Here is a 15069-nt window from a genome sequence, read left to right on the forward strand (position 1 = left end):
TATCTAAACAAAATGATAGAATTATCCAATCAAGACCTGACGTTACAATAAAAGCTTCCTTTTCAAAGAGTATTGTACAAAACACAAAATGTTATTGTTTGATTATGAGTGAAAATATTGTTGAAATTAAAGATAATCGCGTTAAAGTTGTTAGTGTTTAGTTATCTTGAATCCATGAATTGAATTTCTCAGGATATCCATACCATTTTACAAACATTTCTTTTACTCCTTTCCTAGTTCTACGTTTCAGTATCTTTTCTATTTTGTATTCTTCTTTGACATTATTAAACAGAGTAAGTTCTTCTTCATAAAACTTTCCTTTGATCTCTTCATCTGCTAAATCTTTAATGGAGTATGTTGTGACTTCCCCTGGATGAACTTGAGTGATTTTGAATATTTCTGTACTCCAATTAGGTAGATAACCTTTATCAAAAATAGCTTTGTACTTTGTAATTCTTACTGTATCATCTATTTTGAACTTGAACTTTTCAACATTTCTTTCGAGGAGGGGAACAGGTTCTCATGTACTTGATCTTCATTTTCTTTTTTGGATGCTTCAATGGGAGTCATTTTTATGCTACGGTGATAATGATTATTGTATCCTTGAACTAATTTATCTAAAATATCAGTCCACTTATGATTACCTTGATGAGTGAACATTTTCCACATCTTTTCTTTGAGAGTTCTATTGAATCTTTCTATGATTGAAGCTTTCTTGTCGGAGTATGTTGAAAAATGTTTGATATCAAAACTTTTGAATAGAGCTTTCATTTCCTGATTATAATATTCTTTTCCATTATCGGTTTGCATTTTTTGAGGTTTCCTGGATTTGAAAATGGATTGTAAAGCACTTGCAGTTTCCTTTCCAGTTTTTGTTTTGAGTGGAACTACCCAAGCATTTTTACTAAAAGAGTCAATTACAGTTAAAAGATATTTGAAGTTATTGTTTTCTTCTGCATATGGAATCATTTCAACAAGATCGGATTGCCATTGCTCATCTATATGGTGAATATAAACTCTTTGCGTTTTGAAGTTTTTACGAGCAGGTTTATGAAGAGTGTAGACATCTTGTTCGTTGAGAAATTGTTTTACTTCTTTGATCGGTCTTTTGGTTTTTCTTTGAAGTTCATTAATTCCACAGAACCCAGTTTCAGGATTATAAAAAGTTTGTTCGAGAATGATGATAGGTTTTTTTGACGTTTTCATAGGTTTGATGTCACCACCAGTTTTCAAAGTTGAAGCTATTTTACATTTGGTTGCTTTACATACTTGACAGTTTCCTTTGAATATTTGTCTATTATTTTTGGTTAATGTCTTTGTGACACTGTTAGAACCTGTGCGCTTTTGACACTTTAAACAGTACATATCCATTTATTAGGAACATAAAACAGGAATGTGTAGATAAGAGTTTGACATTTATGTTCTTTTTCCATTTTTTCTCATTTTGAAATTTTTTCCCTACTCTTTGTAGTTGTTTCTTAAAGTTTGTATTTTCAAAATGGAAGTGGATCCACCAAATACCGCACTATCTCCGACCACTGTGGTACGTCCAAGTCATATTCCGATACTGATAAATAACGCTATTGAAGATAAGGAAAAAATCACAGTCGCAGATGGACAAGAATATCTTAAGAGACAAAGGGAAGATGACTGGATAGAAAATCGTGTAGCAAGGGTAAGTTTTATGTGTACTAATTTCTACATTGTTTGATTTTAGATTGAAGCTCAAAACGGGAAACTAGATAAACTTCGAAGCGATGTGAAGGTGGAGGAGGCGAAACTTGAAAATCTTGAAAGAGAGTATAAGTCGGAGGTAGCTCGAATCAAAAAAAGACGGGAATTGTATGACAAAAAAGCTTCGGTAATAATCTGTTGATTTTCATATTTAAGTTTGATGTTTCTTTTACAGAGCCGCGTCGAAAGAAGACAAGCTGGAAAAATAATCAAGAAACATAAACGCGAGCTAGAAAAGAAGCAGGAGAAGCTCCGCGATGAAATGGAAGAATTACATCTGGACAAAATTTAATTTTTCTATATTATTGATTAATGGTTTCAAATCTTTATTCAGCATTTAATAAAACGTAATAATGGTAAAGAATTGAATGAAAAGAGTGTTGGTTAACACTTGATTTTTTTTGCCGTTTCTTCATGGTTCTGACGGTTGATTTTTCATGTTTGCTCGACGAGAATTTTTGGCTGATTTTTCTGATTTTTTTCAGTTTTTTTCCTGATTTTTTTCGTTTTTTTCGATTTTTTTTCAATTTTTCTTGCATATTTTTCGGATCTCATTAAGTGGATAATCCTGAGCTTTTGAGTGGGGTTCGAACTTTCTACCATTCAAACACAAGACAGGCGCTTTACCAGTGAGTCTCGAGAACAAATTGATAAGAGAGTTGAAAAAGTGTTTAAGTGTAGAGAATTTGTTATCAGTTGGGGTGAAAATTGACTGTTTTGAGAGGTTGAAAAAAGTGGGCAAAAGTGGGAAAGTGAGTGGGGGGTGAACTGAGTTCACCAAAATCTGAGAGTGTGAAAATCGTGGATTTTGCTAAGAATATTATATGAAAAAAATAATTAGGGCAAAAAACTTGAAAAAACAGCAAAATAAAAATTTGAAAAAAGTGGGCAAAAAGCTGCACCAGAAAGGACAATTCCCTACTACTAACGGATGTATCTCGAGTTCTCGAAATGCTAGAACGTTGATATTCAGACTAAAATTAAGTCAAAAAATTTTGTCGGCTAGTGTTCTATATCCCAATATTAGGATGCCGGATAGTGGTCTATATCACAATATTTCATTTCAGTTTTACCGGCTGTAGATCCAAACTCGGTGCACCTGGATCTCGTTCGAACCCAGGTGGAGAAGAAGTCCTCGAAACCGGTCACTGCGCTGTCATATTTGGTACCCATATCCACGAGCTCATGCACTCCCTTGGCATCATCCATGAGCACTCCCGTCCGGATCGTGACGACAAGCTCAATATCAGTCAAGCTGAAGTGGTCCGAAGAGGTCTTCAAGTCGATATGGGAATCGATCAATGGAGTACCACCACCCTCTTAACCCCATTTGATCACGGCTCTGTTATGGCTTATGATATTAATCACTATGAACCACAAATCATGAGTGCCTGGGATAAGGATTCGGATTACACTTTTGGAAATCGCAGAGTCAGTTTCCACGATATGTATAAGGTCAACAAGTTCTACGAGTGCTCCTGTCCAACCGAGTTGCCTTGTCAAAATGGAGGATATACTAATCCAGGGGACTGTTCTAAATGCAACTGCCCACGTGGATGGTTCGGAGCACTTTGCAACGAAGCACCATGCGGAGGATCGTGTGTCCTAATAGCAAAACCAGAATGGCAAACGAAAACTGTCAATAGCAGTTACGTATTCACCGGAGACAACTTGGATGGGTTCACTTCCTATTTCCATCATATTCAAGCTCCATATGGCATGACAATTGAAATTAAAATTGAGAAACTGGACAATTTCATCTGCCGAAGTAGTTGTAATCATAATGGAATTGAAATCAAGTACAGAATGGATCACATGACCACTAATCCACTGTAAGTTTTCAGTCAATAATATATACAAAAACTGAATTTTCGATTGATTCCCAGCCATTTTCAGGTTTTTAAACGGGTTTTTAAATTTTTTTTTGTCAGTCCAAAAACCAACGTTCTAGCACTTCTAGAAGCCGAGACACAGCCGTTCAAAGTTTTGCAGAGGGAGAGACGCAGACAATTAGAAAGTCTCGTCGTCAAACTGGCTGTATCTCGGCTCCCAGTGATCCTAGAAAAGTGATTTTAAAACCGATATTTCTCATTTTTTGAAGTTTAGGGGCTGGAGACGCAGACGACGAGACTCTCTAACTGTCTGCGTCTCTCCAAAGCTTTGAATGGCTGTATCTCGGCTGCTAGAAGTGTTAGAAAGTTGGTTTTTGGACTAAAATGAAGTCTAAAAACCAGAATCTGAAAACAAATCTTGAAAATCCCAAAATCGTTCAAAATTTTGAAATGAAGGCTCCAGACTCCTGAAAATACGTTTTTGCATGACTCATTGACCGGTACTGTAATAGGGCATAATATATGACCGAGTTTTCCAGAATCTGCTGCCTCAACGAGCAACAACCGTTCGCCCAGAAAGTCATCTCCTCGGTAAAGAACCCAACTGTCATTGAGGTCTACTCCAAGGATCGAACCGAACCAGCGGCTGCGACATTCAGCTATCGTTATATTGATGAATCTATTCGATTTGGTTAAATGAAGTTTTATTATTGCAAACAATTTCGAATTAGAACACTTGAGTCTATCCCAGAAGAGCGGTACCAATTTAGTCCCAAAAAGATACACCAGGATACATCGATCATTAGCGGTCCCAATATGACGCACGTGGTCCCGTCCTTTTGCCCAACGTCCCTAGATCCTTGAGTATCTTTTCGGGTTGCAAGTCGGATCATGGAACTGACGGTTCCAACTTGGGACCCCTCTTCTAGGATTGACCCGAACAATTTTACATCCACAATTATATCATATGCCTCCGTGGATCTGGACTCACTCTAGTAGTCACTTCAGGTGTTATCAATTCTTTAATCAGTTGCTTCCCTTTGAATGAAGCCAGTAGAGTGATAACATTCTGTCTGTTACAAGTCAGGTAAGATATCTGAATGATAACCGGAACGCTAAAAACATCAAACATACGAGAAAAGAGAATTAGAGCTTTGATAGATTTGAAAAAATTATATGATAAGAGGGATGTTTGAATCTGGGAAAAAAAAGAAATGATACCGAATATTAGATTTTCAAACTCACAATTTTCACACTCAATGCAGTCGCTGTTTGCCAGAAAATGTAAATTTGAGGTTTCGATTCTTGAACTGATCTCAAATGGGACATTTTTCGAACACTTATCATTATAGGAATGTACAACAGAGCAGATGCAAAGAAAGTTATATTCATGGAAACGAAGAATATCTTGATGAAGATGAAAAATTAATTTTCAGTAAAAACAGATAAGCTCACCAGATCAAAATGTTCAATTGGCATATAAAATCCAGTGTTAATTCTTTCTGGTCTCCCGCTAACAAAAAATAAAATTAAACTGAAAATTTCCTTGATAATGAATAAATAGTAGGCAAACTGTATAAAATATCGCATATTCTTGCGGGATAGAATTATGTATTTTTGCGAGGATGGGAAGAAATAGAGCGAGAATTTTTGAATTGCCAAAATCGTTAGAAAAAATTGAAACACCTGAGTGGAGATCATAAGAATATAAGTAGATAAAGCGACGCCAACGGCTGGAATCCAGATTCTGTAAAATAGGAATAAAAAATCTTGGTTTAATGGAGCCTTCTGGTAGGAAGAATGGGCTGGAGTCAGAATGCATTGTGGAATCGAAACACATTTCAACTTACGCTGTCAATAATTTGTCGTCAATATTTCTGAAAAATTTGGATTTTAGAAGAGTCTTGCCTTGAAGAGATTATTAACATGTGTTTTTTAAATTGTACAAAAATGTAGATAAGCATAACGTATAGGAAATAAAATGTTGCATGTGTCTTTTTCATCACTCCATAAAAATGATCGATTAATGGGAATACGAGGGTCTGAAATTTCGAATTTTCAGTAATTTTCACACTCTTTGGACACACATTTTTGTCTCGCTCCCGATTAACTCTGTTGACGTAAGCATAAAATGGAAATAGCAATTGAAGCGAAATAAAAATAATCGCCACTATATATACAGATAACTCAATGAAAAAGGTTACATCTATATCGTCATTCTCAACTAAGCTAAATATAGACGATGTATTCGAAGTGTCACTCATCACAAACGCAAAAAAAGGAAGTGAGGAAGAATGAGTGAAATATACGAGTTGAAGTTGATATATATATATATATATATATATATATATATATATATATATATATCGAATTAAATCCATTTTCACCTGCACTAGGCTAAATATTTCTGAAAAGGTTATGAGTATGACGCTCCTTATTCGAAAATTATTCTACAGTGGTGAACGTTAGTGAGTGTCCCTCTATACTTTTGTTCATAACTTTGCTCAAACTTGTCCAATAATCGAAAACTTTTTTGTTATATGTAGCTGAATTTTCAACAAAACGTAATATCAATTTTTGAAACCCAGTCAATTTTTGTGTCTTCTGAATTTCCACAGACGTGACGATGGCTCCGGAAGAAAAAAAATTCCGTCAGAATTTTCTTAAAGATTAGCTTTGTAATGATAAATGTTTTGTGTAGATCAAATATATACCAAACAAATTTGAGGCGGTTTGGAACAATTGCTCTTGAGATGTGCTCACTGGAGCATAGAAGGTATGGTTCTGGAGTTTAGATATAACTTGGCTCAAAATGACCCAAATTTATTCAAATTTTGATAGAATGTGTGTCTTCAATTGCTCTATATTATGCATACAAGACGTTGTATGTCGGGAATAAAAGTTTTTTTTTTCAAAATACATAGCTTGTCTTCGGTACATAAAAATGAAAAACATATGAAAAATTTTATTCCCAAAATGTAAAGTTTTGTATATATTTTGTGAAACATTTGAAGACACACATTCGCTCAAAATTTGAGCAAATTTAGATCATTTTGAGCCGAGTTAAAGCCAAACTCCAGAACCATACCTTTTATGCTCCAGTGAGCGCATCTCAAGAGCAAGTGTTCCAAACCGCTTTATTTTTTTTCTGGTTTGATCTACACCAAACATTTTTCATTACAAAGCAAATCTTTAAAAACAATTCTGACGGAATTTTTTTCTTCTGGAGTCATCGTCACGTCTGTGAAGATTCAGAAGACACAAAAATTGAATGAGTTTCAAAAAACTTCACAAGAGGGAGTCAACGGTACAAATATTCAAATCATGTGCCTTCTGGGCTCTGGACTGACGGCAGATGTTATTTCAGGTGTTAACAATTCTCTTATGAGTTTCCGGCCTTTGAATGAAGCGAATAGAGTAATAACATTCTGTCTGTTACAAGTCAAATAAGATATCTGAATAATAACGGGAACGCTAAAAATATCTAATACACGAGTGGGGAGAACCATATCTACTAGGTGGTCAAAATACATAAATAAGAAATAAGATGTATAGATCTTTAAAAATATAAAGAATGATACTGAATTTTTCGATTTTTCCGCTTACCACTTTCATAATCAATGCAGTCGCTGTTTGCCAGAAAATATAAATTTGAGGTTTTGATTCTTGCACTGATCTTAAATTTGACAACTTTCGTACACTTATAAATATAGGGATGTACAACAGAGCAGATGCAAAGAAAGTTATATTCGTTGACAAGAAGAATACCTTAAATTCAAAAATACTGAAACTAGTGTTCGAGAAAAAACTAAAACCTTACCAGTTCAAACTGTTTGACTGTATTCCAGAATGTAACTTTCTCACCTAGCTCTTCTTTCATGATACTAACCCAAAATAAGATAAAAAATATAGCTTCTTTGAAAAGTAATAAATAGTAGGTAAAACGAATAAAACATTGCATATTCTTGCGAGATAAAACTATGTGTTTCTGAGAGGAAGGATGGAAATAGAGGAGAAATTTTTGGACTGCCATGATTGTTAAGAAAAATTGAAATACTTGAGTGAAGAGCATAAGAACATATAAGCACAAAGCACAGACGATAATTGAACCGAGGATGGTTCTGTAAATCGGGATTTGAGAGAGAATTAGTTTATCAAGAATTAATTTAGATTAACTCACATCAGAGTCAGCCCCATCTTTTTTCTGAAAACAATGTTATTAATAGTTTCGAAAACGTTTGAAAAACGGTACTAACGGGATTTGTTCAACTTTGAACCACCAGAATAAACCAACGACGTATACGAAATAAAATGTTGCATGTGTCTTTTTCATCACTCCATAAAAATGATCGATTAATGGGAATACGAGGGTCTGAAATTTCGAATTTTCAGTAATTTTCACACTCTTCGGACACACATTTTTGTCTCGCTCCCGATTAACTCTGTTGACGTAAGCATAAAATGGAAATAGCAATTGAAGAGAAATGAAAATGACCAGCAAAAAGGAAGACAATTTCCAATTAGATATATCACCATTGTCTACGATAGCAGTCATAGCTGACAAGTACCAGTTGTCGCTCATTGTTGTGAATGAAGAAGGAAATGAGTGAAATAGATTCATTTGAAGTTGATATACTCCCAGAAATTGATTATCACCTGCACTTCACTAAATATTTCTGGAGAGTTTATCAGTATGACGCTAACAAAATATTTCAAAGTTCACAGCCTATGTTGAGTCATTAATCAAACCATATGCCTTCCTGGACCTGGGCTTACTGTAGAAGCCACTTCAGGTTTGGTAATTCTTTTATGAGTTTCATCCCTTTGAATGAAGCAAAAAGAGTGATAACATTCTGTCTGTTACAAGCCAGATAATACACTTGATTGATAACTGGAACGCTGAAAACATCCAACACACGAGTGAGGAGAACCATGCCTACTAGATTATCATGAAACATGTATAAAAATTAAATTGTGTGAATCTTTGAAAATTGGAATAAAGCTCAAAGTAAAGTATTTTTGTCGAAACGGCATATTGGTTGGTGAGCCCCTAACCGTACGAATGAGCAAGAGAGGATTAATTTATCTAGTATCAGATGAGAACAACATTAAGTCGTTTAATTTTAACTGATTTGTTAAATAAAAAGAGTTATCGGCTGGCTCCCGAATAGAGCATAATCTTCTTCCGAGTTGTCCTCGTGGTCCATCCGTATCGATCCTTGTCCTTCCTTGGTTGAGCTGCCATTGAGCCGTCCTTCGTAGACTTCTACCGATTGGAATGGAACGAATGAAGACATCTTGTCGTTGGTTTCTTCAGCTTATATAGCGACGATTGATTAGATCGTAGATAAGATAAGATGATTATGCCACCGATGTGGTTGACACGTTAATAATACCGAATGTACATTTACTTAAAGCATATCCACGAGCTCATGCACTCCCTTGGCAAACTTAAATCCTTGACGAAAAGGGAGTGCATGAGCTTATTTTGAAAACGAAAAACACGATGGCAGGGCCATTCCTTCCGCAACAATTTTACGCAGAGAATTACGAATTGTGACTGGAAAACCCTATATTTTTTGACTTCAAATCAAATGCCTTCTTGTATCTGGGCTTACTGTAGAAGTCACTTCAGGTGTTGCCAGTGCTCTAATAAGTTTTCTTCTTTTGAAAGAAGCAAATAGAGTAATAACATTTTTTCTGTAACAAATCAGATAAGATATTTGAACGATAGCTGGTACACTAAAAACATCCAACACACGAGTGGGGACAACCATGTCTTCGAGGTTATCAAGAAACATTAATAAAACCCACTGATGTAGAGGTAAAATCACGTTAGAACCATGCTCGTATTGTCTCTGAAAATTAAATTTTTTCAGAGTTCGAAAATTTTTTGAACTAATACCAACTTTTGTTTAACTTTTAGAGCTAGGAAGAAGCCAGTGACATATAGAAAAAGAAATGTTGCTCGTGTCTTTTTCATCACTCCATTAAAATGATCTATCAGTGGGAATACCAGAGTCTGGAATTTTTGAGATTTTCAGAAATTTTCCACACTTTTTGCTTCATGACCCACATAATCCATAACGTCATCTGCAGGAGAAAGGGTTCCTGGTATGTCTTGTGGGAAGTCTCCGCCTTTTGTCACATCATCTGATGTATCGATCAGACACAGTCTCCTATTAATACACTCATTCTTCAACTCAGCCTGCAAACGCCGTGTCCCTTCTCTCTACCCCTATTATACTTCAAACTATATTCTGATCCCACCCCTCAATTGTCCAACTTCCATTGATTTCTAGAAAATCATGAAATTATCATCCGACTTCATCAAGAAGAACCAGCACTTCCTGAGAAGCTGTATTCTCTATGAAGTGCTCCAGAAGGAACCAATCTATTATGCTTAAAACCTTTTGTCGTGTTGTAGGAAAGGATGCCATGGAGTACCCGGATTTCGAATTCTGGTATTATCGATTTTATCAAGGAGAACTGCATTTGGACTATGACCGGAGTGCGGACCCGGAGCCAAAAAAACTTGTCGATATGCCAGTTGTATTAATGAAGGAAATCGTCAAGAACCTGGATGCAGTTGAAAGGTAAGAGTCACTTTTGTAACCATTTGTGAAGTTTCTCATTCTTTCCAGAGCTCGTCTTCGATCCATGAATCATGCCATCAAAGAGGTCGCCGATTCTTTTCCTCCAGTTTTTGAGAAACTAGATATTGCAGTATGGGATTGGAGCCTGTCTTGGAAATTGAACAATCTGAGTTTTTCAAAGAAGAGAGTGGCTGTACACTTTATAGAGAAAACATCTCGAAATTCGAAGAAAGTGAAGAATGTTATATAAAAAAGAATGAATGCTTTACTCCATTGCTGACAATGCCCAATATTCAAGTGAATCATTTCTCGCTGCGTCTTCACGAAGAATCTATAGAAACAATAAGCTGCGATGATCTTCTGCCAGTCGCTCTGAACGCAAAAAATGTGGTCATTGAGGGTCAAACTACAAACCAAGTTGTCAAATTTCTCTCGACGATGAATCCCGGTAGCCTCGAGTCGATTCGCCTTAACATCCTTTGTTCAGGAGAAATGGAAAATTATGGAACGATTTTGGAAATCGAGCAATTCAAACAGGCAAAAAATGTGGACTTTGACACGACCATGAAGTTCAATGTAGAGGATTTAGTGCATTTTAATCACTTGAAAACCTTCAAATTCCATCTGATAGGTGAAAACACGTTTGAGGATGTTCCGAGAATTCGAGATGTAAGTTGTTTTTGGTTGTGCATTACAGGCAAGGCATGAATTTCCTTTTTTGCAGATTATACCCACTTCCGAAAAATTTGAATCATGTGAGCTGGAATATTTCAGTATTTTGGACGGTTTTTCGATTAGAAAGTTTGCTCGAGCACTTGGAGCAGAGATTCCAACTGGACCATTGGCTGAAAATGGGCGCTTGACTATCACTCATCGTTATCAGATACCAGAATCTAATGAGAGTTTAGAATTCAAGTTAAATGAAGTAGGATTCAGATAACGTGTTAATATCGTGAAACTCGATAATTCATAGGGAAAATAATTTGGAGGCCTTTTTAGAGGTACAAAGTCGTCAATTCTGGGGTACAAAATACCTGAAAAATTCCAATTTACATTTCAACATTTCCTAAAAGATTTTCGTACAACATAAATAAGATATTTGAATTACAATCGAAGATCCGAATGCGTCAATGGCTTTGCAAAACCAGATGAAGTGTTCGAAATCCAAATAATTCGAGTGATAAATACAAAGAAAAGTCAACATTTTGAGAATTAAAATTGACGCCAATTGGGACATCACATATCTATGGGGTTTTATCGTTTGGGTAGATAATACAAATCGATAATTGTATAAATTCATTGCAATTGGAATGTACAAAAACGCCGAGACGAATAGACATGTGTTGATGGTGATGTAAAGGAACTGAAAGAAGTTGTCAATAGATCAAACTTGTTCAGTTTAGCGGACCCAGATAAAGCAGTGATTTTTAGGGCACTCTAGGGGTTTTTCTAGATCTCTTGGGTTTTCGGGATCACATTTTTTGACTCACCGTTGATGAATGATGGATGAAGAAGGAAAGGAATTCTAGGCAAACAAATAGGTAGCTGAAACTGATAATTTTTGCCAATTTCATCGATTTCTCAGTCCATGGCCAAAAATGAATGAAGAATCTTTGTACGACAAGCAAACTCAATAGAAAATAAGTCACTTGAGTTGTAAAATTCAGAATAGATAAGCCAATTAAAAGATAAAAAATACCGAATACACTGATAACATTTTTTCCCAGCCAAAAATACAAGACAGTGAGATCCAAAGTCATTAAAATGATAACGATAAATTTGAGCTTGATTACAAAGCAAAAATGAGCAAGAATTCGAAAAACTAGGGAATTCTTTTCTTGATTGTTATTCCGATTGAATATTCGAATATAAAATGGAAAAATTGAAGCAGAAATGAAGAAATAAATTATGAAAGTTGCAGCGAAGCCTCGATTTTTGGAATGAAATTGGTCAATTGTAGTGTTATTCATTTTTTGAAATTTGATACTAAAGTTTTGGGAAATTTTGGGGGAACGCAGAAAATTTGTTTTCAGCTGTTCTCTGAAAACCTTCTAAAAAAATTAGTTTGATTGGTTGAATGATCTTATCAGCTGCTTCTGATTGAATGGGATTTGGGGTTTTTTTTTAATTTGGGGTTTTTTTTGAATAACACGAAGGAGTGGAAATTGTGGCTCCGCGTAACTTCGAAACCGCGACGTTTCGAAACTGCGTAACACTTCAAAACCATTATTTCGAAACCAGCCATTTCGAAACCGCGGCACTTCGAAACCGGTCACTTTGAAACTGCGGAACATTTCAAAACCGGTCATTTCAATACCAGTCGTTTCGAAAACCGCGACACTTCGGAACCGATCACTTTGAAACTGCGGAACATTTCGAAACCGGTCATTTCAAAACCAGTCATTTCGAAACTGCGAAATTGCAATTTTTTTTCATTTCAAGTTTTTTCTTCATTTTTCAATTTCATTTTTATATGACCGTGTTTTTTTCGGTTTCGAAATGACCGTTTTCGAAGTGTCGCGGTTTCGAAGTGACGCGGAGTCAAAGTTGTGTTTTCCAAAAAAACGTATAGAAAAAAAATTAGAATCAACAAAGAAGTTCAACATTTATAATTGACCAAATTACTATTCTCCTTCTCCACACATTCAAAATTCTCAACTACAGTATCCAGCAAAGAATCCATGTCATCATCATCTCCAATCGATTCGATCATCAATCCTCCCAGATTCTTCTTCTTCAAATATTCCATTTTCTTTTTCAAACTTTTTTGATTCTCGAATCCCAAAAAAGTGTTCTTCTCAGAATCCAAAATAAAAGGGGTCATTGCATATTTGTGCCATTTTTCTGATTTTTTGAAGTTTATCGATCTCCATGGAATGTTGTTTTCGAAATTTCCAGAATTCCAAATACCATCTTTTGGTTCTTTTTTCACATTTTTCCAGAACTTTCCATAAAATGGAACTCCCATATTCATCTTTTTCGAATTTTTCGTATTGCATACAAAATATTTCATCGTTCGGTCCACATTGAATCCTCGAAATTCTCCATCTCCAGAGAATAATGGAGCCGGTGGTCCCGTCAAATTTCCATTGTAGTAATCCATTGAAAAAATGTTCAGAAAATCCAAATTTTCGATTAAATTCTTCAAATCCATTTGGTAGGAATACGTCCATTCCAGACCGCCAAAAACCATGGAAATCAGCTTTTTGGGATTTATAGATTTTTTGAGATTTCTCAAAAATTTGACTTGATTTGGGATGTCTTCTGGAGTTGGATGTCTCCAATCGATATCCACACCGTCCCAATTGTGGAAGTCCAAAAATGAATTGATATTTGTGATGAGGGTTTGGGATCTGAAAATTGAAAAATTGGTCTATATTTTGGAAGGAAACATGAGAAAGTGTTGAAATTTTAAGCAAATTCTAAACGAAAAAAATTGGAAGTCAAAATTTTTGAATTTTAGAGTTTTCGAATTTTCGAAATTTCAAATTCTAAAAACTTGAAAGAAAGTTTTATATACCGTAAACACACTGATAGAACGGCACCCGGACCGTCCAATTTGCGCCAATATATCTCCCTTCTTTTGAAAGATATCGAAACGTTGTCAACTAATAAAATGTTTATCATTATATCAACAACATTTTATTAGTTAACCACTTTTTGATATCTTTCACAGAGAATGAGATACATAGAATCACATTTAACAAATCGGGTGACGTCCTATTAGAGTTTTTACGGTAATTCACTTTTCAAAAACTCACTTTTCCATTTTGAAATTTTTCCCAAAATCCAAAGAAATCATCAATTTTGTCTCTTTAAAATCCCCAATCCTTCTTTTCAGATCCAGAAATTTCGCTTCCTCCAAATTGTTCTTGAATTCTATTGTTGACCCATTTTTCGAAATCACCAAATATTTGAAAATGACGTGGCTCAATTTTCCTAATTGGCTTGACCTAATTATTTGATTATCCCAACCTTTGTAGTACCCAATAATTCTGGGGTGGCATAATTTTTTTGAACCTGAAGTTTTTTTTTTTTTTTTAATTTAAAATTCAAAAAAGTTTTATTCGTTACCTTCTGAGGTTCCATTCAATTTTTGAATACCAAAATCACTAAAAATCTTTGGAAATCTAGTAAAATTTTGCATTTTTGAGGGGTTAATTTGTCTGGAAGTTATCAGAATGTTCAAAATTTGAAAAAGATTCAAAAACTCACAATTTCTCCATTCCACTGCTTTGTAAACATACAGTCCGCAAATAAAAATGAAAAATGCAATGATACCAATACCGTAACCCAAAACACAATTTTTCAAGAATCCGCATTTTCGATTTCTCCAATTTTTTGATTTTCGATATGGGACAGAAAAATGTGGGTCATTTCTAGATAATAATCTGTAGTGATAAGTCTCCGAGAAGATTTCAGATGGGTCTTGGGGATCTGAAAATTTTGAAACATTTTAAAAAATCTAAATTTCACTCACCTCTCGATTTATAGTCTGAATAACGGGAACTCATTTTCAAACTTTAAATAAATTGATGACTAATTATTTTGTCTATTTTTAAAGAAAAAATCAATTAGCAATATGAAAAAAGACAATGAAAACGTCTATGAGTAATTCTTATCAGTTGCAATGATTTGAATGACTCATTGTTTTCTTTCTTATAATTTTCTTGTCTGTTTCTCTGGGTCTCTGACATTTTGTTGGAAAATGTAAGATTTCAAATGAATTTTGAACATTTTTTTTTCAAAATTCTTTCAGAAATTCAGAAATTCAGAAATTCAGAAATTCAGAAATTCAGAAATTCAGAAATTCAGAAATTCAGAAATTCAGAAATTCAGAAATTCAGAAATTCAGAAATTCAGAAATTCAGAAATTCAGAAATTCAGAAATTCAGAAATTCAGAATT

At 34.9% G+C, this 15069-nt stretch overlaps 7 protein-coding genes across 7 annotated transcripts; 2 read left to right on the plus strand and 5 right to left on the minus strand.

Annotated features, from left to right (window-relative positions):
• Window positions 1–468: 468 nt before the first annotated feature.
• Window positions 469–969, minus strand: CBG15913 (the record flags this gene model as incomplete). The annotated part of the gene is made up of 1 exon (XM_002638205.2): window positions 469–969. The coding sequence occupies one exon, from the start codon at window positions 967–969 to the stop codon at window positions 469–471; it is 501 nt and encodes a 166-aa protein (XP_002638251.2).
• A 529-nt stretch (window positions 970–1498) lies between these two features.
• On the plus strand, window positions 1499–4262 carry Cbr-nas-24 (the record flags this gene model as incomplete). Its single annotated transcript, XM_002638206.1, has 4 exons — window positions 1499–1675; window positions 1718–1842; window positions 2802–3566; window positions 4106–4262. 4 exons carry the CDS (start codon window positions 1499–1501, stop codon window positions 4260–4262), a joined length of 1224 nt encoding a protein of 407 aa, XP_002638252.1.
• A 262-nt stretch (window positions 4263–4524) lies between these two features.
• CBG15915 lies at window positions 4525–5406 on the minus strand (the record flags this gene model as incomplete). The annotated part of the gene is made up of 2 exons (XM_045238375.1): window positions 4525–4973; window positions 5085–5406. The coding sequence occupies 2 exons, from the start codon at window positions 5404–5406 to the stop codon at window positions 4525–4527; spliced, it is 771 nt and encodes a 256-aa protein (XP_045095846.1).
• Window positions 5407–6883: 1477 nt separating this feature from the next.
• Window positions 6884–8148, minus strand: Cbr-srz-42 (the record flags this gene model as incomplete). The annotated part of the gene is made up of 6 exons (XM_002638208.1): window positions 6884–7123; window positions 7173–7334; window positions 7387–7687; window positions 7747–7770; window positions 7823–7938; window positions 7984–8148. The coding sequence occupies 6 exons, from the start codon at window positions 8146–8148 to the stop codon at window positions 6884–6886; spliced, it is 1008 nt and encodes a 335-aa protein (XP_002638254.1).
• A 553-nt stretch (window positions 8149–8701) lies between these two features.
• On the minus strand, window positions 8702–8863 carry CBG27283 (the record flags this gene model as incomplete). Its single annotated transcript, XM_045238376.1, has 1 exon — window positions 8702–8863. One exon carries the CDS (start codon window positions 8861–8863, stop codon window positions 8702–8704), a length of 162 nt encoding a protein of 53 aa, XP_045099761.1.
• A 1072-nt stretch (window positions 8864–9935) lies between these two features.
• Window positions 9936–11102, plus strand: CBG15918 (the record flags this gene model as incomplete). The annotated part of the gene is made up of 3 exons (XM_002638209.2): window positions 9936–10162; window positions 10294–10831; window positions 10887–11102. 3 exons carry the CDS (start codon window positions 9936–9938, stop codon window positions 11100–11102), a joined length of 981 nt encoding a protein of 326 aa, XP_002638255.2.
• A 304-nt stretch (window positions 11103–11406) lies between these two features.
• CBG15919 lies at window positions 11407–14676 on the minus strand (the record flags this gene model as incomplete). Its single annotated transcript, XM_002638210.1, has 8 exons — window positions 11407–11525; window positions 11653–11707; window positions 11812–12213; window positions 12780–13515; window positions 13924–14182; window positions 14237–14328; window positions 14410–14599; window positions 14643–14676. The coding sequence occupies 8 exons, from the start codon at window positions 14674–14676 to the stop codon at window positions 11407–11409; spliced, it is 1887 nt and encodes a 628-aa protein (XP_002638256.1).
• Window positions 14677–15069: the final 393 nt, after the last annotated feature.

The sequence above is a fragment of the Caenorhabditis briggsae genome, assembly GCF_000004555.2.
Source record: "Caenorhabditis briggsae complete genome, chrV, whole genome shotgun sequence".
Taxonomy (NCBI): Eukaryota; Metazoa; Nematoda; class Chromadorea; order Rhabditida; family Rhabditidae; genus Caenorhabditis; species Caenorhabditis briggsae.